The sequence below is a fragment of the Leopardus geoffroyi genome, chromosome B3, assembly GCF_018350155.1.
Source record: "Leopardus geoffroyi isolate Oge1 chromosome B3, O.geoffroyi_Oge1_pat1.0, whole genome shotgun sequence".
NCBI lineage: Eukaryota > Metazoa > Chordata > Mammalia > Carnivora > Felidae > Leopardus > Leopardus geoffroyi.
Genome location: NC_059337.1, coordinates 2,816,747 through 2,836,922, shown reverse-complemented (window position 1 = coordinate 2,836,922; position 20,176 = coordinate 2,816,747). Strand labels below are relative to the sequence as shown.

Sequence of the window (20,176 nt, the reverse complement as noted above, 5' to 3'; positions counted from 1 at the left end):
AGGAGGGAGAGGTGAGGGAAGAGAGGGAGGAGGAGGAGAGGGAGGAGGGAGAGGAGAGGGAGGAGGAGGAGAGGGAGGAGGAAGAAGAGAGGGAGGAGAGGGAGGAGGGAGAGGAGAGGGAAGAGGGAGGAGGAGGAGAGGGAGGAGGAGGAGAGGGAGGAGGGAGAGGAGAGGGAGGAAGGAGAGGTGAGGGAGGAGGGAGAGGAGAGGGAGGAGGGAGAGGAGAAGGAACAGGGAAGGGAAGAGGAGGAGGGAGAGGTGAGGGAGGAGGGAGAGGAGAGGGAAGAGAGGGAGGAGGAGGAGAGGGAGGACAGAGAAGAGAGGGAAGAGAGGGAGGAGGAGGAGAGGGAGGAGGAGGAGAGGGAGGAGGGAGAGGTGAGGGAGGAGGGAGAGGTGAGGGAGGAGGTAGAGGAGAGGGAAGAGAGGGAGGAGGAGGAGAGGGAGGAGGGAGAGGAGAGGGAGGAGGGAGAGGAGAGGGAAGTGAGGGAGGAGGAGGAGAGGGAGGACAGAGAAGAGAGGGAAGAGAGGGAGGAGGAGGAGAGGAGGAGGGAGAGGAGAGGGAAGAGAGGAGGAGGAGAGGGAGGAGGGAGAGGAGAGGGAAGAGAGGGAGGAGAGGGAGGAGGAGGACAGGGAGGAGGAGGAGGAGGAGAGATCGTGGCAGTCGTGGCTGTGGCGCTGGTGGTCCCGGTGGAGGTGATGGGTTGAGTCCTGGAACACTCCCGAAGCGGCACGGGTAGCTGGGTTTCTCTCCCACTCTGCCTTGGCCTTGACCAAGCCGGTCATGTCCTTAGTACTCAGTCCCTGCTCAGGCTCATAGGAGAAAAGGTGCTTTGGAGACGAGATCGTCTCCCTTCCTCAGACACGTCCTCATTCTTTTCTGAGCTCTGATTCTGGTGATGTTTCCCCAAATTCTGCCAACCCCCCCCCCCCCACCACCTGCAGAAAGAAAAAAAAAAAACCCACAAACTTGTACTTGTCTTGTGGTTTGTAGGCAATTTAGAGGAAAATCATCCCAGGGCAGGATGGAGAGGAGGGAACCAGACACAGCACTCCTTGGGGGTCAGCTCATTCGCGGTACCCAGGCCGGTCCCTAGTGCCCCCGAGAGACCAAGAGAAGCAGAAGACACTCTAGCCAGGGGCAAGAACCCCATCCCAGGGTGAGCCCGTTCCCGCGGGTGCTTTCCTGGCACACCTGCACCAGACCTGAGAAAGGAAAGTGCAGGAAGGGGTGTGTGTGTGTGTGTGTAGAACCAGTGTTAAAAATAACATTTCCTCTGCAGGAGATAAAAATTAAAAAAAAATTTTTTTTAATGTTTATTTTTGAGAGAGAGAGAGAGAGAGAGCATGAACGGGGGAGGGGCAGAGAGAGAGAGGGAGACACAGAATTGGAAACAGGCTCCAGGCTCCGAACTGTCAGCACAGAGCCCGATGCGGGGCTGGAACTCAAGAACCTAGAGATCATGACCTGAGCTGAAGTCGGAGGCTTAACCACATGAGCCACCCAGACGCCCAGACATTAAAAAAAAAAAAAAAGAAAGAAAGAAAAGCTGGAATGTTCAGTCTGGGGTGAGGGAGGAGGAGAGGGGAAGATACTCTGCTTTCACCTCTTGGGGAATATTTGTCTAATTGACCCTTAAGTATGGTAAGGATAGAGTGGTTCCTTTCCCAAGGAAAATCTCACAGGGACTTATTTATTCCTCACCGGAAACCATGAAAACCGTGAGTGAAAAGCTCCGAGATCCACAGGCGATCAGAAATCCACGCTGCTGGTGTTCACGGCACAAGTGGACCTTCCTTCGAGGATTCTGTCCCCCGGGGCAAAGCCACTTAGAGATGACCTGTGTCTGGGTCTTCTGAGCCTCAGTCCACGGGGAGGACGTGAACAGTCCCACAAAAGGAAGGAGCTGCAGCCTACCCCCCTCCTGCTTTCCACTTGTTTTGAAGTGACCGCTGCCCGCGCCACACCTCAAGGACTCGCCCGCTAGGAACCATCTAGAGTAGGGGACTTCAAAGAACAGCGGCGAAACTCCAGGCGTTACCCATCCCCCCGCTTCCATTTTGAGGTGCAGGGACATCAGGAGGGAACACGAAGGGCTTGGAGACCCCTCGTCCAGCCAACCTTCTGCGTTTCCATAAGAACCTGGCAGGGGGGTCTCTAGTAAACCTCCCCCCGCCCCACCCCAGTTGGACGGTTGGCTTTGTAACGCCACGGGCATGTTCGCCTCGGAAAGTTTTGGTAACATTTTACTGCCGCCATAAAGTAGCAGAGTTGATTTAATGAGCTTCTTTGCTCGTAGGAAGCGTCCCCGATTCTGGTTAGCCGTATGACATGCATCCATTTTGAAGGTTTGTGAAAACATGTAAGGCCCCTGGCCTTAAGAGAAAACCAGATTTACATTCCTCCCTGTCTCAGCAGGAAACCTTAAATCAAAGGCAACCCGCAAATCAACACATGCTTATCTGTCAGTGTACTTGTCCCAGTTTGTAATTAGACGTGTATTTGTGTGGATCGATGCTGGTCTCCTCATTACCCTGCAGACTGCCTGGGAGCATCTGGCCCGGTTACCCTTGAACCCCTGGGCCCAGGCAGTGCCTGGCACAGGGGCGTCTGAGTGTCCGGAAGGAAAGGAGGGAAGGAAGAGAGGAAGGCAGGCAGGGGAGAGAAGGGGAGGAAGCCAGGAGAGAGGCAGCGAGGGAGCCGGTCACGGATGGAAGGATTCCTTACAGCCATCCTGTCCGGCACACGAGGCTCACTTGTTTTTCCCCCCAGATATAAAATGGAAAGAATAAAGTACTATTTTCAGTTGCTACTGTATAACTCAAATAGTTATATGTATATATTTTAAGTAGCCTTATTATATATATATATACATATATATATATATATTTTTTTTTTTTTTAAGTGGTTTTAGGTGTCGGACAAGACAGGCCCCGTGCTTTCGAGGGTCCCCATTCTTGCTGCCTGCCCTCTGGCCGTGTCTCTCCCCACGATAGGTCACATAAGGACCTCCATGCCCAGAAGGCCCCACCCCCTTCTCAGGGTCTGGGGGCCTCTCCCCGGACAGTTCCTTCCATCTTCCACCAGAAATGTGCCCAAGGTGTGTCAAAGGGTGTGGCTGTTGGCAGGGACAGAGCGTGGACGGAGCTGGGGCTCCACGCGTGCTCGAGACCCCCTTGTGGTGCGGGACGGGAGGCACGGATCATGGCCAAGGCCAGCTCTCCCTGTGTGGCCAAGGACTGGGGCAGAACCGCACAGAGGCTGGGGGCTCTGAATTCTAACCTGGCCTTCCAGATCATTAAGAAGGTCTATTTGTGTAGGTAGGAGGTTACAACATATTATGTACAGCAGGTGATACCTTGACTCATAACTTTTAAATATGTAGCGATACGGTATGAGAGCAAATGTCCACGTGTGTGTGGTTTTAAAATTTTGCTGGTATCACATCATGATTAAGTGGGAGAAATGTTTTTTTTAATGTTTATTTTTGAGGCGGGGAGGGGAAGGGCAGAGAGAGAGGGAGACCCAGAATCCGAAGCAGGCTCCGGGCTCTGAGCTGTCAGCACAGAGCCCGACGCGGGGCTCGAACTCACAGACCTCAAGATCATGACCTGAACTAAAGTCAGATGGTTAACTGACTGAGCCGGGTGCCCCGGAAGAAATATTTTTTAAGTTCTTTGCCCATTTTTCCATTGGGTTATTGCGTATTTGTTTTTGTTTTTAATATTTGGTTTTGTATGATTTCCTTATATAGTTTGGATATTAATCTCTCATCAGGCATGTGGTTTGCAAACATCTTCTCTCATGCCGCCTTCTCGTTCTGTTGGTGGTCCCCTTTGCGGTGCAGAAGCCTTTAGTTTGATGTAGTCCCGCTTGTTTGTTTATGCTTTTGTTGACTCTGCTTTCGGTGTCCTATCCGTGCCTTCGTTGCCAAGACCAGATGAAAAAAAAAAAAGGGGGCTAATGACTCGAATAGACATTTCTCCAAAGACGATACACAGATGGCCAGCAGACACGTGAAAAGATGTTCGACGTGACTCATCGTCAGGGAGATGCAAATGAAAACCACCAGGAGATACCCACTCATGCCCGTGAGGACGGCTCTTCTAAAACAAACAAAGCAAAACAGAAGAAAGTTCTGGCAATTCTATGGCGAGAAAATGTGGAATACACGTAAATTAGAGCATCGGTCGGGCTTAAGAAAGGAAGGAAATCCGTTTGTGACGACGTGGCTGCACTGAGTGAAATGAGTCCGTCACAGAGGAAGGAATACTGCGTGGTTCCCCCTGGAGGACTCCGCCAGGGTGAGACTCAGAAGCAGAGAGCGAAACGGAGGTCACCGGGGTCCGGGAGGAGGAGAAAATGGGGAGACGTTCAACTGGTACAAGTTCCAGTTATGCAAGATGAACCCGTTCTAGATTTCTGCCGTGCCCCACGGCACCTGTGGGGAACACGGTGTCGTGCGCTCAGAAACTTCAGGGGCTGGATCTCATGCTGTTCTTACCACAGACAAAAGGGACAGCAGGAAACTTCTGGGGGCGACGGATACATCCATCGTCAGGACCGCGGGGACAGTGTCACAGGTGCGTGGACACGTGCAAAGCCGTCAAATCGTACACGGCACACGTGTCCGGGTTTCTGTATCTCCATTATTTGTCAACAAAAAGGGGTTTTTAAAAAAGCAAGAGAGCTCGCGCTTGGACGGCTGGGTGTGCCTGCCGCTGGCCAGCTCGGGCTCAGTTTCCTCTGGGCGAAAGTATAAATAAGTCAGTCCCCATTTCACTGGGTTACTGAGATTACTGAATGACAGAACCGGCATCATCCTAGTATGTCGTAAGTGCTCAAAAAATATCACAACTTATTCTGCCTTATTTTACTTCGTGCATGAAAACATCTTCTCAGCTCGTCAGTTATGTACTTTGAGGCCACAGATGAAGTCCTCTGCGTAGCAAGAATTGCGGGTCCCCCCTTTGCAAGTTGCTCGCACCACGGTCTGTCCTCCGTGGCTGTTGTCGTGATGTGACACAAACGCCTGTCGGTCGGCTCGTCAACGTGCTGTTCCCTTGCAGATGCCCCACCCTGGGTCACCCCGCTGTGTTCCCCGTCCCCCAGCCCGGTGCCCGTGGGACAGACACGCCAGTATCCGCCGCAGCCTCATACCGTCTCGCACCGGCTTCTGGACGTCCTCTCCTCGGAACGGATGACACACTCTTGTCCATCCGCGGTCGTAAGAGGGGCTAACGTCTGGTGTCGTGACAGCCGCTCCTAGCCCCCCTTGGTTCTTCTGTGATCTTTCAGATGAACTTCTGAAAGATTCCGTGCCCCCCACCTCCCAAAACGGTTGTCTTTTGACTACTGTATAAACTTCTAATTATAGGGGCGCCTGGGTGGCTCAGTCGGTTGAGCGTCTGACTTAGGCTCAGCTCATGACCTCGCGGTTTATGAGTTCGAGCTCCGCGTCGGGCTCTGTGCTGACAGCTGGGAGCCTGTAGCCTCCTTTGGATTCTGTGTCTCCCCCTCTCTCTGCCCCTCCCAGACTCATGCTCTATCTCTCTCTGTCAAAAATAAATAAACACTTAAAAAATTTTTTTTTAAAAATTAATTCTAATGATAAATTAATCCTTAAAGAATTAGCCTAATTAGAACATCTTCCCATCCGTCGTTTGCCTCCAGTCCTCATTCACTCACATAACATCTGCACTGTAGAGTTTACCACATCTGAGCACCAACCGTGATGTTATTCACCTAACAGTTTTGCTTAGATTGACTTCCTTTCAAAACACACATACCAACTTCAGCTTCTCCTTGCCTTGATATCACTGAATTCCAAGGTTTCATATACTAAATATGATTTTGTAATGCAATTAAGATGAACGTATAATAGTTAAAACAGACCCATCTGTGCGCCCCCCAAGGTCACCACTGGCCCGTCTCACACTGGCCAGTCCCGCCCCGGAGACCATGGCCAGGGCCTCGGCAAGGTCAAGTTCTCCCTGAGAACCCCTCCCCATCTCTTTGCAGCGGGCCGAGCAGCCTCCTTGTCTCTCTTCCTACTGACCTGTTGGTATTTGTTTTATTTGGTTGTTATATACTTTTTGTATGCTTTGTCGTGTTTGGTTTTACGCTTTCCACTTAACGATGCTTCTTAACCTTTTCCTGCTGGAGACCCCATCTTCTTTCTTTTCTTCGGAGTCGTGGAATTTACATCACGACCTCTGTGTTACTTCTTCTGTTAGGTTGGTGCTCACGCCTCCCAAAAGGCATTCTCGCATTCGTATTTCTTTGCTTGCTAGAGTCCGTGAATCTCCGTATCCTCGTGTACACGTTTTACTACAATGACAGCTGTGGAATTTAAATAAAGCTGTAGATTTGTTTTATCAGCATAACAAAAACGATTCTATTATTAGCTAAACTTTTAATAGCTCTGTTGACATAATTTTTATCTTTTGAACCGAAATGCGTAGGGAAGAAATCATTTTAGCACGAAGTTAAGCTGGCTAGTCATTCAGTTAGTTGTGAGACGGTCACAGCTGCATTTCAATTGATTGGCATCTCGACTTTTCACGGTGATGCTGAAAAGGCAAAAATTCTTCAGGTTAGAAAGGTATTTCTTTCTTTTTTTTTTTTTTTAATTTTTTTTTTTTCATCGTTTATTTATTTTTGGGACAGAGAATGAACGGGGGAGGGGCAGAGAGAGAGGGAGACACAGAATCGGAAACAGGCTCCAGGCTCCGAGCCATCAGCCCAGAGCCCGACGCGGGGCTCGAACTCACGGACCGCGAGATCGTGACCTGGCTGAAGTCGGACGCTTAACCGACTGCGCCACCCAGGCGCCCCATTTTTTTTTTTTTTTTTTTAAGTAATGAGAACAGAGAAGGTGTGGTCATACAAAATGTTGAAAAAGATTAGAGCTTTAAATCCTTTTTTCCTCTGTGTTCTGTCACTTTAGAAGAGGAAGAACATGGAACCCTCGTCCCTCAAGTGCGTCGCCATCCCACTGGCGAGAAAGGGTAGCCCGCCTTTGTTGCCTCAGTAAGGACTAACATTCCTATGTTATAGATGAGAAAACCAAAGCTAAGAGACTAGCTGACCAGTCGGAGGTCAACAAACTGAGGAAAACTCAAAACGTCACCCCTGATCCGGTGCACCTGTCTATGCAGCCAGCGCATGCAGCCGTTGTAGACGTCCCTGATTAAGCGGTCCTCGCGTTTCTGGGAGGCGGCCCGCCCCATCTGCAGGCAGCTCCCGGCTCAAGGCGGCTCCTGTCCTCTGCTGGTATCCGCCTTCCAGAAGCATCTACCCTTGTCTCCCCCACCCCCCACTGCACTTTCACAGAAGAAGCCTCCCGTTGAGAAAAGTTCCTAAATATCGGAGAACTATCAGTCCCTCCACGTTCATGGCTTTCCCACTTTTGATCTTTCAAACTCCATTTACTGAGCACTCAGGATCGTGACCCGCTTCAACTTTTATTTAATTTGGTGTTATTGTTTTCTAATCTGTCATCCTCAAGTCTGACGAATAAATACTTTTAGCCCCGAGACTTTCCTCTGTTGCCAGAGGCCTGGCATTTGGTTGGTTGGTTGGTTGGAGTTTGGGGTCTGGGGTCGCTGGGTTCCAATCCTAGTTCCCAGAATGGGACCTTTCTGGAACAGAAACGGCCATCGCAGCTTATCAGTACACCGTGAGAATTGACACTGTCCGGGTGTTCAGCATGGTGACTGACTCGTGCCATATGTCAGCACATGGTGTTTGCTTTATTTTGTTTTACTTCCATGGCACGGAAGTCCTGCTAGGAGCTTCGTGCGGGGCTGGGACCACGGAGCTGTGGCTGCCTCACCACCTCCCCCACACAGGGTCTGGCAGCTCCCGGAGCCTTCACCTCGGGGCCCCGTTTAGTTCAGGGAAAGGGGGCTGGGAGCGAGGGGGCTGAGACCGCCTTCCTGCAGATGCCTCGCAGGACGGCCCCCACCTGGACTTGGGAGGCAGCTGTCCTGTTCCTCCTAGGTTTGACAACAGCAAATGTGACTGAGCCTACCCCACGCCGGCCCAGGACACGCAGAGGGGTGAGCTAGGGGCAGCCTCGATTTCCTTGAGTTACTTGAGAAAGAACGAGCACTTCGTGTGGGAAGTGAGGGCTCCGGGTCCCCAGTCCAGACCCACACTGTCAACGAGCCTGTGAGTCTGGGCCAGCCGCTTCCCGTTCCTTCGCTCCCTGCCACATAAAAGTTTGGGACCACACACTTGCTGGCATCCTGAGGTTCTAACCACCTGCTAGAATTCACCAGTTCATAGAAAGGGGTTCCACCTGAGAGTCTGGGGTCAAGTGCAGGATTCCACGGGCCCATTTCATCCCTGCTCAGGAAGAAGAAAGGGCACCTCCTTCCCGAAGGTCGGCGGGCCTCCGGGCTCCCGGAGTTCCTGTGTATCTTCAAGGTTTTAAAATTACCACCTCTGGTTCCTATTCCTCTCTGACATTGCAGAATGGTTATTACTGATGATTAACCAAATGAACGTTTAAATTTTAGAAGTCAAGCCACTTTTAAAGGCCCATTTTATACAATTTATGACATTTTCTCCCTCTCTACCCTCATAATTCCGAAAGCTTTTATAAGTATAAATGTGTGCTAGGATTCGCTTTAGGTTTTTCCCTTCTATTTACAGCAGGTACGGGTGCTTTTGGTTTTATTAAGCCTTTTAGCGCTGTTTAACTTTTAAACTAAGCATGTATTGCTTTTAAAAACTAATCCAATAAAGACGTTCAGAACTTGAGACATGAAAATAAAACGTGATCCCGCTGTTTAAAGAACCATCATGAAAATGCCGACGTATTGCTTCCCGGCCTGTTCGTCTGCCTCTCCTGATGCTTCCTGCGGGTTTAGTAACATACGTGCCTCTTACCTCTTTCTGTTCGTCCAACCCAAGGACAGCATTTCCCATATTATCAAAACATTCTTCAAAAACGTTGTGTCCATGTTACATACATGTTAACGACAGGACGGCAAAAACCAAAATGCTCTCAGGCGCCCTCACCCACGTGGGCGGTACAGTCCCGTGAGGGACGCAAGGCTCGAAGTGTTTCCCACCTCCAGCTGAGGATCCACAGCTCAGAGGTGGGACAGAACTTGGGTGGTTCCGCTCACAGGCTCGGGTACCATTTATCAGCTGTGTGACCTGGAGCCCAACAGCGAATCTGAGATTTATTGAGTCCAAAGGTCACGTCACTGTAGGGGTCCTCCTTAAGGAAAAGAATAAAGACCTCACTCTTGAAAACTTTACTAAAACGTGATCCTGTGAATAAATTGCTTTCACCCCTCCCATGGCCATGCAAAGGCCCCATGCACACGAAGAGCCCAGAAGCTCAGGCTTCACTTGCTTCAAGATAAATAAATCTGCCTCCGCCTGGGCAAGAGACTTAACCTACCTTCATCTGCAAAATGGGGACAACAGAAGTGACTTTACCTTTTCTTAATTTGGGACAACTGAAATTCTCGATTACATTACCAGACCACACTCTGCACTCTGCAAGCTCCTTTCTTTTGCTAATAATAATAATAAAACAAAACAAAGCAAAACAAAACCATGGCCACCTCGGGGAAGTTCTTGGGGAAAGCGTCCTGTATCGGGAAAAGTAATTAAGCTCTGGGGTCCTAAAGGAGCCTGGGAAAGTCTAGCCAAAAACTAGGGAGGTGGGTCTATTTAAAAACAGAACTGGACTTTGCAAGTTTTATCATGTCTTGGCTTATTAAATCCACTAATTGAGAATTAAATTTTCCAGATTGTTACTTTTGTAACAGCACTCGAGTGTCAGAAAATCCCCTGACCCGTCAGCACTGGATACAGGCAGAGAAGATACGAAGTGACTGTGGGTTAAGCACCACCCCACCCCAAACTAAGTACGTTTGCTTAGTGCTTTGTAATTTACAGCGAGTTACCTTTCACCGTCATTATCCATCGGCTCAAACAACCCCCTGAGGCAGGTGGGACGCTGGATACTAGCCTCTTCTCAGAGACCACCAGCATGCTGAAGCTGAGCTCGGCTGGGGGGTCGGGTCTGTCAAACATCACCCTCCTAGACTCTCAGGAGGCCCTTCGATTTTGTGGGCGTCTTCAGAAAACCACCCGATCTTTGCATAGGTGTTCCTGAAGCACTCTGGTCTACGGAGGGCGGCCCGGGCTGCATGGAATGCCAGTGGGCACCTGACCACAGGCAGCTCTCCATGAATTCGTCGGGTCAGAGTTTGAGCTTATCCTCCAAGTGGGCTCAGATGTGTGATTTCATTGAACACCTGCAGTTACGGCCGGGTACAGATCTGCTGGGGGAGAAGGACACCTGTCAGTTCCACAAAGTGTCACACACACCGTCCTGGGAATGACCCAAGGACCCCAGGGACTCTCAACAACATGGGTTTCTGATTTAACCCACCTGAAATCTTAACACTGCAGGTAGGAGGGCAGGATGTGTGCAGGCCTGTCCCCCAGCAGGAGCAACCCTGGGTGGGGGAGCCCCCATTTACCTGTGTGCGGGCCTCACTAGCAGTGGACGCTGAGGAACAACTTTACTTTCATGGTGTTGTTTGAAAAAGGAAACCCCACTTGGCCCAATCGGGAGGTTATTAAATTCCTGGAAACGGAGCTGAGAGGGCAGCAAAAAAGCCTGTGGTGTTGGCAACATGTAAACGCCGAGGCCCTGGGAGTCCTTTCCCTGTCTGCCCTGGCCTTTACAGGCCCCGAGCAAGGCCATTCCCGGCCAGGACCCTCTCCACGGAGAACCTCCTTCCTCCGGGCACCCCCTCCTCATCCACAGATGAGTGGGACGGGAGCCCACAAACCAGGTTGAAAAAGACAAGAATTCACTAGAGTACTAGGCGGTGGCTCTCCAGAGGACTTGCCACCGCCTCTGCCCCATCTCTCTCCCTCTCTCTGTCTCACGCACACCCCAGACTCAGGGAAGCTGACACAAACATCCTGAGGAAATAACCACTCTGAGCGCCTTCTAAGCCTCATTTCCCCGAGGAAATAATCAGCACCTCTTCTCCAAGACAGCTCCAGGTGAGCAACAAAGGAACACCTTCCCGTGCTCAAAAGTAAAGGCGTTTGCGGCACTGCCCACTGATCCCGAGCGCGCTCGCATCTACTGTCACAGTCAATCCTCCGAACCCACGAGGTGGCCGGGGCAGGTACGACCTGCCCCCTCCTTTTACGCATGGCACACCGGGGCCCGGGCGCTCGCGCTCCTCCCGGGCTCACGCAGGGAGAGAACACCCGGGAGCCTCCGCCTGTGCGCCCCGAGCTCGCCCCGCGGCACCGGCAGGCCCCCCGCGTGGGCCCGTCCGCGGTGGCGGCCACATGGCCGCATTGTCCCGCGCGCGCGTCCCGCCGAGCCGCGCGGACGCCGGCGCTCTCCGCCAACCGCAGCCCCCGGCCGCCCTGCCGAACCGCAGCCCCCGGCCGGCCGGGCGCGGGGACGCGGCGAGCCCGGGGGCGCCGGGAACAACGAAGAGGGGCGCGCGCGGGGCCCGAGGGGGCGTCGGCGCCCGTGGCTGCGCAGGGGGCGGACCGGGCGGCGGCCGGCGGGCAGGCGGTGAGCCCCGGCCCGGCCCCCAAAGCCTTCTTTCTTCCCTCGCGCTCGGAGGCGGCCGCGGGAGCTCCGGAAGGGGGCGCAGCTCGCCGTCCCCCTCCGGCCGGTCCGGGCGCGCCCTCCCTCCGCCGCCAACTCCACCCCGGGAAGCGCACAAAGAACGGCGGGGCGGCGGGCGCACACCTCCCGTCGGGGCGGGGCCGCGGGAGGGGCCGGCGCACGCTCCGCCGCGCCCGCCTTAAAGGGCCCGCCCGCTCCTCGCGCGCACCGCGCATGCCCGGCCGCGGGGCGGGGAGGGACCCGAGAGCGGCGCGCGCACGCCCGCGCCGCCCGCCGGAGCCATGGCCGGCGTCCCCGCGGTGGCGGCGCGGCGCTCGTGCACGCGTCAGCGCCCGCGGGGGCTCGGCCGGCGCGCGGGGCGTGTGCAGGCCCCCCGCCCCGCGCCTTCCGGAGGTCGCCGGCCGCAGGGCGGGCCAGGCCCGCGCTGCGGCGGGGTTCCGGCTCTCCGATCCGCAGTTTCGGGGCCACTTGGACGGAGTGCTGCCCGGGGGGACCGAACTGCGGGCGCGCGCGCGAGGAGCGATGCGGGCGGGCCTATGCCTTTGTGTCTCCTGCGCTCCCGCGCAGGTGGGCAACCCGCGCCAGGAGCCACTTTGCCAGTGCGCACCGGGACCCCGAGTCCCGCTTTCCGTGTCCGAGGACTCGGACCGCCCTTTGGGGCGGACAATAGACCCTTCTCCCAGTGGCACCGTGGGCTCTAGGGGTGGCTTATTTGGGGACGCTAACGGGACTTTCGCAGGACCGCTCGCTCAGAGCCGGGCCGCTGGCAGCAGAGTTGGGCGCGTTTTCCTTTCTCAATCGCGCGAGGGAGGAGATCTGGGGACAGACTGTCCTCGGCCGATAGGTACGCGCGAGTGTCCCGAGCCTGCCGGTCCCGCATTAGACAACAAAGAGAGGCGTTAGCGGCGGCGGGGGAGGGGCGCGGCCGGGAGGAGGACGGGGCGGGCTGCGGCGAGCGCGGGGGCGGGGGGCGCTCGCTCTCCGCTCGCCCTGACCGCGGCCTCCGCCCGCCCCCGGCCCGGCGCGCGCCAATCGCCTCCCCCAGCGATAGTGTCAGTAGCATTGTAGTGTCAGCTCCCGCCGGTGACGTTGCGCCTCCCTCGTCCCCCTCCGGAGCCGTCTGGCTGCAGAGGCTCAGTCAAGAGGCGGGGAGGAGAGGAGGAAAAAGCGCTGAGTGAGGGCGGGCGGGCGGGCGGGAGGGAGGGAGTGGAGGAGCCGGGGAGGGGCTCCTTAAAGAAACGCTGCTGTCGCTCGCCTGCTCGCTCCTCGCTCGGCATTGTGGCCAGCCAGCCGGGCACTCGGGGGGTACGCGCGGCCGCCGCTCGAGCTTTGCCCCCACCCCACCCGCCGGCAGATCTGGGGTGGGGACCCAGGCGGGGGCTCCTGCAGCCACTGCCCGGCGCGGACCGCACCAAGCGCCCCACTCCTCCCGGCGCCGAGAAAGGAGCAACGGAGCCCTCTGCAGCCGGCCGGCCTCCCCGCCCCTGACCACTCGCTTCCCGGCTGCCTTTGTGGCCGCAGCTTCTCGCCGCCGAGCCGAGGGCCGGCGGGGGCGCGGCGCGCACGGCCGAGCGATGCCCAGCTCCCTGTTTGCAGAGCTGGAGCGCAACGGCAGCGGCGGCGGAGGGGGAGGCGGCGGCGGCGGTGGCGGCGGCGGCGGCGGCGGCGGCGGCGGCGGGGGAGAGACCCTGGATGACCAAAGAGCCCTGCAGCTCGCGCTCGATCAGCTCTCCCTGCTGGGGCTGGACAGTGACGAGGGCGCCTCTCTGTACGACAGTGAGCCGCGCAAGAAGAGCGTGAACATGACCGAGTGCGTGCCGGTGCCCAGTTCCGAGCACGTCGCCGAGATCGTGGGGCGGCAAGGTGGGTCCGGCAGGGATGGGGAGCTGGGGTGGGGGTGGGGGAGAGGGTCTCGGGCCACCGCCCCGCGGGGAGGGCGCGGGAGGGCTCGGGATCCGCGGCGCCCGCGAGCCTTGACGAGAGAGGAAGAGCCGCGCGAGGGGCCGGCGCCCCAGACAAAGAAAGTGCAGGCAGGCTGTCTCCCGGAGCCGCGCCGCTGCCACGGCGGGATGCACTTCATCCTGCTAAAATCACTGCCTTCTCCCCTAGCGCCCCCCACCCAACCCACCCCGGGAAATAGAATTTAAATATAAGATGCTTGGGGGAGGGGGCCTTTGATGGGTCCTTTGGGAGGGGGAGGAGGAGGAGTGAGCATCGGATGGGAGGAGGATTCTGGATTTCTGCAAAGCGGAATGGAGCCCAGAGGAGGAACAATGGGTCCCGGGACTGCCCCCCCCCTCCCATCAGTCCCCCAGCTCCGGTGGGGGGGGGGGGGCGGATCGCGGCTCCGGCCCTCTTCCCCGGACCCCTTCGCCTCGTCTTCAGGGCGGACGGCGCGCCCCGCTGGATCCTAGCGGCATCTCCCCAGCTGACTTTTTCTGGGATTCTCGGGTTTGCTCGGGACGACTGCAGTCACCGGGGGAGGGCTGGGCAGCCAATGGGCTGTTCCTCGAGCGCCTCGCGGGTGGAACCCGCTTCCCAGCCGGTGGCGTGGCCCGGGGTCAGTGAGGGAGCCGCCCCCTTTCCGCCCAAAGCGTGTCCTGCTGTCCCGCAGCCCTGGGCGCGGGCGGTCCCAGGTCTCCGCGGTTACCCCGGGATAATGGGCGTGTCTGTCTCTCTCTCCCACTCCCTCCCCTGCACCCCGGCTCCCAGGTTGTAAAATCAAAGCGCTGCGGGCGAAGACCAATACTTACATCAAGACCCCGGTTCGCGGGGAGGAGCCTGTCTTTGTTGTGACGGGCAGGAAGGAGGATGTGGCCATGGCTCGGAGGGAGATCATCTCTGCCGCGGAGCACTTCTCCATGATCCGCGCCTCGCGGAATAAGAACACGGCGCTCAACGGCGCAGTGCCCGGGCCGCCCAACCTGCCTGGACAGACCACCATCCAGGTGCGGGTGCCCTATCGCGTGGTGGGGCTCGTGGTGGGGCCCAAGGGCGCCACGATCAAGCGCATCCAGCAGCAGACGCACACGTACATCGTGACGCCCAGCCGAGACAAGGAGCCCGTGTTCGAGGTGACCGGCATGCCTGAGAACGTGGACCGAGCTCGCGAGGAGATCGAGGCGCACATCGCCCTGCGCACGGGCGGTATCATTGAGCTCACGGATGAGAACGACTTCCACGCCAACGGCACGGATGTGGGCTTTGATCTGCATCACGGGTCCGGCGGGTCCGGCCCGGGCAGCCTCTGGAGCAAGCCCACCCCCAGCATCACGCCCACCCCCGGCCGCAAGCCCTTCTCTAGCTACCGCAACGACAGCTCCAGCTCGCTCGGCAGCGCCTCCACAGACTCTTACTTCGGCGGGGGGACCGGCGGCAGCACAGCCGCCACCCCGCGCCTAGCGGACTACAGCCCCCCCAGCCCCGCGCTCAGCTTCGCCCACAACGGGAACAACAACAACGGCAATGGATACACCTACGCGGCGGGGGAAGCTTCCGTGCCTTCCCCCGACGGCTGTCCCGAGCTACCGCCCACCTTCGACCCGGCCCCCGCCCCCCCGCCTGGGGCGCCCCTGCTCTGGGCTCAGTTCGAGCGGTCCCCGGGGGGCGGACCTGCGGCGCCCGTGTCCTCTTCCTGCTCTTCCTCCGCGTCTTCTTCCGCTTCGTCCTCCTCGGTGGTCTTTCCCGGGGGCGGCGCCAGCGCGCCCTCCAATGCCAACCTGGGGCTGCTGGTGCACCGCCGGCTGCACCCGGGCACCAGCTGCCCGCGCCTGTCCCCGCCCTTGCACATGGCGCCGGGGACGGGCGAGCACCACCTGGCGCGCCGGGTGCGCAGCGACCCGGGCGGAGGGGGCCTGACCTACGCCGCCTATGCCAACGGGCTGGGGGCGCAGCTGCCGGGCCTGCCGCCGTCGGACACCTCCGGCTCGTCGTCGTCGTCCAGCTCCTCCTCCAGCTCCTCCTCCTCGTCGTCGGGGCTGCGGCGGAAGGGCAGCCGCGACTGCTCCGTGTGCTTCGAGAGCGAGGTGATCGCCGCGCTCGTGCCCTGCGGCCACAACCTCTTCTGCATGGAGTGCGCCAACCGCATCTGCGAGAAGAGCGAGCCCGAGTGCCCGGTCTGCCACACCGCGGTCACTCAGGCCATCCGCATCTTCTCCTGAAGGCGGCGCGCGCCTGCGCGCACCCCGCGGGGAGAGGGGGGGAGAAGGGGGACCCCCCCTCCCCTCCCCTCCCCTCCCCTCCCCTCCGGCCTCACTCCCCGCCCCCCCCCCCACCCTGTCCGCGCCCACCCGCCGCCTTGGTGCCCCACCTTCTCCTCCCCGCCCTGTTCTCGCTCTGAGGTCCAGAGGCGCTTGGAAAGCTGTAGTATCCGCTCATTTTTAAAATGTAATTTTTAAACAAAGGAACTTGCCAGGATATCTGCATCAAGAGTACTGTAGCCTGGGAAGCCTCTGATCTGAACCACCTGAAATGCATGCTCTATAAATAATAGGAACGGCGACATTCTAGTCATGATAGTTTTTACACTGTACTTAATAGGAAGCTTCCAGAAGAAGAAAACCCCACAAGTTTTCCATTTTTCTTAAAGTAGGAGAAAAAAAAAAAAGAACAATAATTATTATGATTAAGATGGTAATAATAGTGCTTATGGGATGTGTGGACTGTTTTACGTGTGTTCCCCTCTGTGGCTGGGTTCCTCCGATGCTTATTCTAGAACACAGTGGATCCTTTTTGAATGTTGTGGAAGGGCCAGGAGTTCCTGTGAATCCAGGATACTGCAGCTTTATAAAAGTTAAACAAACTGTAACATATCTCTTATATATTAAAAACGTTTAAAAGTTTTAAAGAGAAATTGCATTAATACAGATTGAAGTATTTTATTCTTTTTTGACTTGAAAAATTATATTTCATATTGCAAAGATGTTTACAAGTATTTTAATTTAAGTTCAGTGAACTTTTTTGTAGCTGGGTTAAATCTTTTTATTTTAGTATGGCCTTATGGCAAAGAACACTGTATTATTTTAATAACCACACAATTGTGACGAAATTACAAAACCATAAAATGTGTAATGTTTTGAACAGTATTCTGTTGGGATGGAGATTTTATAGGTTCAGACAAATCTTCTAGATTTGCTTCACCCAGCATATTTTCTATTCAGTGATATAAAGCATATTTTATTCTATATTATTACAAAAAAAAAAAAAAAACGGAAACGTATAAACACGTCAAAAGGAACTGTGGATGCTTTCTAACATTTGTATAAATAGAATTCCGTGCAAGCTACGAAAATTCTGTTGGGCCACTATAGTTTTAGTATTCCTATTTTAATACATTTGTTTACCACTTGTTTATGTATATGTAGGTGACGTTACTTGAGCTTAAATGTACTTTACTGAGCAAAGTTTAAAAAGCAAAGTATATTTTATTTTATGATAAAGGGCCTTTAACCTCATGGTCAAATACTAATATTATATTTGCTGAGACAAGATTTGAAATTGTATCAAGAGTTTTATTTTTCTGACATTTAAAGTTCTACATAATAAAGGTAAGACTTAAGTAATGGTGCTACTTTGTTTTTTAAGTATTTCTATATAAATAAAATATTGAAGAAAATCTATCTTGTGTGGCGGCTTGGTGTTGTTTTGTTTTTGTTTTTGTTCGCTTGTCTGTTTCTAAGCCCCTTGGAGCCCACCTGTGTAAATCACTTTTAAGTGGCTGCTGAAAATGTATTCATTCCAGGCATATGATGTCAGTATTTTGTCAATAGAATGGGCTTTCAAAACACGCCAGAGTTGTGACGAGCTGAACGTATAGACTGTGGGTAACTTTATTATTTTTTTTTTTTTGTAATTGCACGCTTCTACTGAATCAGGGCTCACTTCCCCATTAGACATAGCAGGCACGGTGCCTAGGGCCCACGACACTTTTCAGGGGCCCAGCAAAAAATGTTTGATTGCTTTCAAAATCAGAAGAGAGAAAACCCAAAAGCGATGAAATTCTTCAAAGGAAACGTTTGAATTTTCAGGTCCACGAGAACCTATTAAATTTTCCTGAAACACGAAGGAAATAAAATGTTAAAAGTATTTAAAGTTACATCAAAGATACACTTTAATGTTGATATTATTATGCAGGAAGGAGCCCAGGACACAAGAGTGCTTGGAGCCTGGCAAAGCTATAATCCCGCCCTGCCTGGCCCCTTCCGGGTACAGGGAGCCTAAGGGCCGTGTTTGCTGTTGGAAGTTTCCATGGAGGGTCGCTTCTTGGGGGCAGCTGCGCAATGACGGTTTCTGCTTGCAGAGGACCCCGCTGAATGACGGTTTCTGCTTGCAGAGGACCCCGCTGGATTTGAGGACTGGTCTTAAGAGGCTTCTGCTGGAAAGGCAAACTAATTGGTGTTGACAGGCTGAGGGGGTTAACTGTTTGTTGTTGTTTGAGAGAAGTTTTTTTGTTTGTTTTTAGCAGACTTATACCTGCTGCCTGGCTGTGGGGCTTTGTCAAATGATGGGGCCACCGTGTTTCACTTGACCTGAGCTCTGTCTTCTAGAGAGTATTCAGACATGACCAGACCATGCCCCTGAATTCCCAGCAAACTTTCCAGCGGATCCGCTGCCCCCGGAGAACCGTGTCTGCCCAGACTGTGGCAGGCTTCTCTTTTCATCTGTGCGGATGGGTAACATTCAGCAGGTGAGTCCAGACCGTGGGCTACAATATATATTCAGTGGGGGTTCCTCTTTTCCCTTTGTATTCATTTCTATCTGTCCAGAAATTTAGCAACGGCCTTGTCCATCGTCGCTCCTGATTTGTTTGGTTCAAATGCTGCCGTGTAAAGGCAGGAGGCTGGAATTTGGGGCGGGAAGGGAAAAAGGAGTGGCCCGGCTTGGGAAATTTCTGGCATCATCTCCAGCCTCTGGAACGTTCCCAGATGGTGTTTACCCCCTGGCCGAGGCCTGGCGAGAAGCAGTGTTCCCACCTTTCCTGTTAACTGTTCAGAAATGCCTAGAACAGAACCAAGGTTCCCTTTACACTTACCTCTTCGGCAAGTAACTGCTTTTCTGCTCTAGCAGAGTGATTACAGAGAGGACAAGGAAAAAACAAAAGCCTTGACGGAATTTCTCATGGGCTCTTCCTCACACGTGGAGATTTTCTTGGGGTCCATATGCTGCTTTGGAAAATAAAAAAAGATCAGGTCTTGAGGCTGCTGACATACGCTTTGAGTGGCCCACATACCTTTGTGGGGAGAGGTTGCCTTGGTCGACATGGAGTTTTGGGATGTATTATTAATAAATGTTGGTTTCTCGGGAGAAAGAGCTTTCTCTCTTTTAACCCATTGGCTTCCCCTGCGGGGCAGGCCCTGGTCACCAGCACAGGGCGTGGAAAAGGCTAGTGGGATCAGATTGGCATTAGCTTTTGATCCGAGGCAAGCCTTCTGTCCCATTCCCCAGATCCCCCAGATGATGACCCTGAAGGTGGCCACAGGCTGCGCAGGTGACCGTCCTCCAGCTGGAGAGGCGAGAGAGGCCATATTGGTGCCCCCTCTGAAATCTCTCTGGTCTCTGAAATTCCAGCTGGCAGACAGCTTTCCCACGCTATTTCTTTATCTACTGCTCAGCAGGGGTGGGTTTTGCACCCCTCCCCCCATTTAGGCGGTCTCTGGGGACATTTTTGGGTGTGACAATTGGGGCTAGTGCTCCTGGCATCTAGTGGGCAGTGGTCAGGGATGCCGTGAAGGGTCCCACGAGGCACAGCAAGGAATCATGCAGCTCAGGGTTTCAGAAACCCTGGTAGAGACAAAGCAAATGTATCTTTCCTACTGTTTAGTCACCGCCTTGAAATTGGCGATACTGTCCTGGTGTTTGAATGCATCTGGGATTCTCCGCTAGCCAGGGTCGCTCTTGGGGTGTCAGGAATGTGGTGGGGGAGCACTGGGCGTCAACGCGAAGGAACTCGTTTTACCTGCCAGAGTGGTAGATTGCACCCAATTAATAATAATAACGCTCACACGGGATGTTCAAAAGCCCTGTTACCTCCATTCTCTCCTGTGGATCTTACCACAGCGCGGAGGAGGCGCCATTGACATTTTGCAGTGCCTATTTGCGGTAAAATGCAAATACTCGAAATGCAGTCTGCACAAACACAATCCTGGGTTTTCTCACCCGGGCTCATGCTCTTCCTGCCTCGTCAGGCTGAAGTCATTTTATGGAGAATTCTGGGAACGGATCTGTTGTCAGCAGCCTTTCCCCTTTCCCTGCAGCTCGGGTCCCGAGTCGCCTCTCGGGAAAAGCTTCTTTATCTTCGGTGAATTTCAGACACGAGGTAAGCCAGACCTCGTATCTCGAAAGCCTTATCTTTCCAAGAAATATGAGCAAGTTTGCCCCCTCTCAACGGGGTTCTGAGCCCGCTGGGCCACACAGCGCTGGACGTAGTCGTCTGTAAAGCTTTCGGGGGACAAGGTAACTCGGGAAGAGGTGGATGGCTGGGGTCACTGTCACCTTCAGAAGGTCATCTCCTCGCCCGCTAGGGAGCAAGGGCCCTTCGGGTG

The 20,176-nt window shown here is 54.6% G+C and overlaps 2 protein-coding genes across 2 annotated transcripts; one reads left to right on the top strand and one right to left on the bottom strand.

Moving 5' to 3' along the window:
• Positions 1-5,665: 5,665 nt before the first annotated feature.
• Positions 5,666-12,913, bottom strand: LOC123582288 (collagen alpha-2(I) chain-like). The gene is made up of 4 exons (XM_045448504.1): positions 12,892-12,913; positions 10,422-12,288; positions 9,931-10,308; positions 5,666-6,570 (listed from the first exon to the last, which is right to left on the bottom strand). Exons 1-2 carry the CDS (start codon positions 12,911-12,913, stop codon positions 10,793-10,795), a joined length of 1,518 nt encoding a protein of 505 aa, XP_045304460.1. The 3' UTR covers positions 5,666-6,570; positions 9,931-10,308; positions 10,422-10,792.
• On the top strand, positions 12,837-17,254 carry MEX3B (mex-3 RNA binding family member B). Its single transcript, XM_045448576.1, has 2 exons — positions 12,837-13,499; positions 14,349-17,254. The coding sequence occupies exons 1-2, from the start codon at positions 13,211-13,213 to the stop codon at positions 15,794-15,796; spliced, it is 1,737 nt and encodes a 578-aa protein (XP_045304532.1). The 5' UTR covers positions 12,837-13,210; the 3' UTR covers positions 15,797-17,254.
• Positions 17,255-20,176: the final 2,922 nt, after the last annotated feature.

Coding starts and splice junctions, on each gene's coding strand:
- MEX3B (XM_045448576.1), top strand. CDS start 13,211: ATGCCCAGCTCCCTGTTTGCAGAGCTGGAGCGCAACGGCAGCGGCGGC. Junction 13,500..14,348: donor CGAGATCGTGGGGCGGCAAG/GTGGGTCCGGCA, acceptor CCCGGCTCCCAG/GTTGTAAAATCAAAGCGCTG.
- LOC123582288 (XM_045448504.1), bottom strand. CDS start 12,913: ATGCCGAGCGAGGAGCGAGCAG. Junction 12,289..12,891: donor GCCGAGCGAGGAGCGAGCAG/GCGAGCGACAGC, acceptor TCCGCCCCAAAG/GGCGGTCCGAGTCCTCGGAC.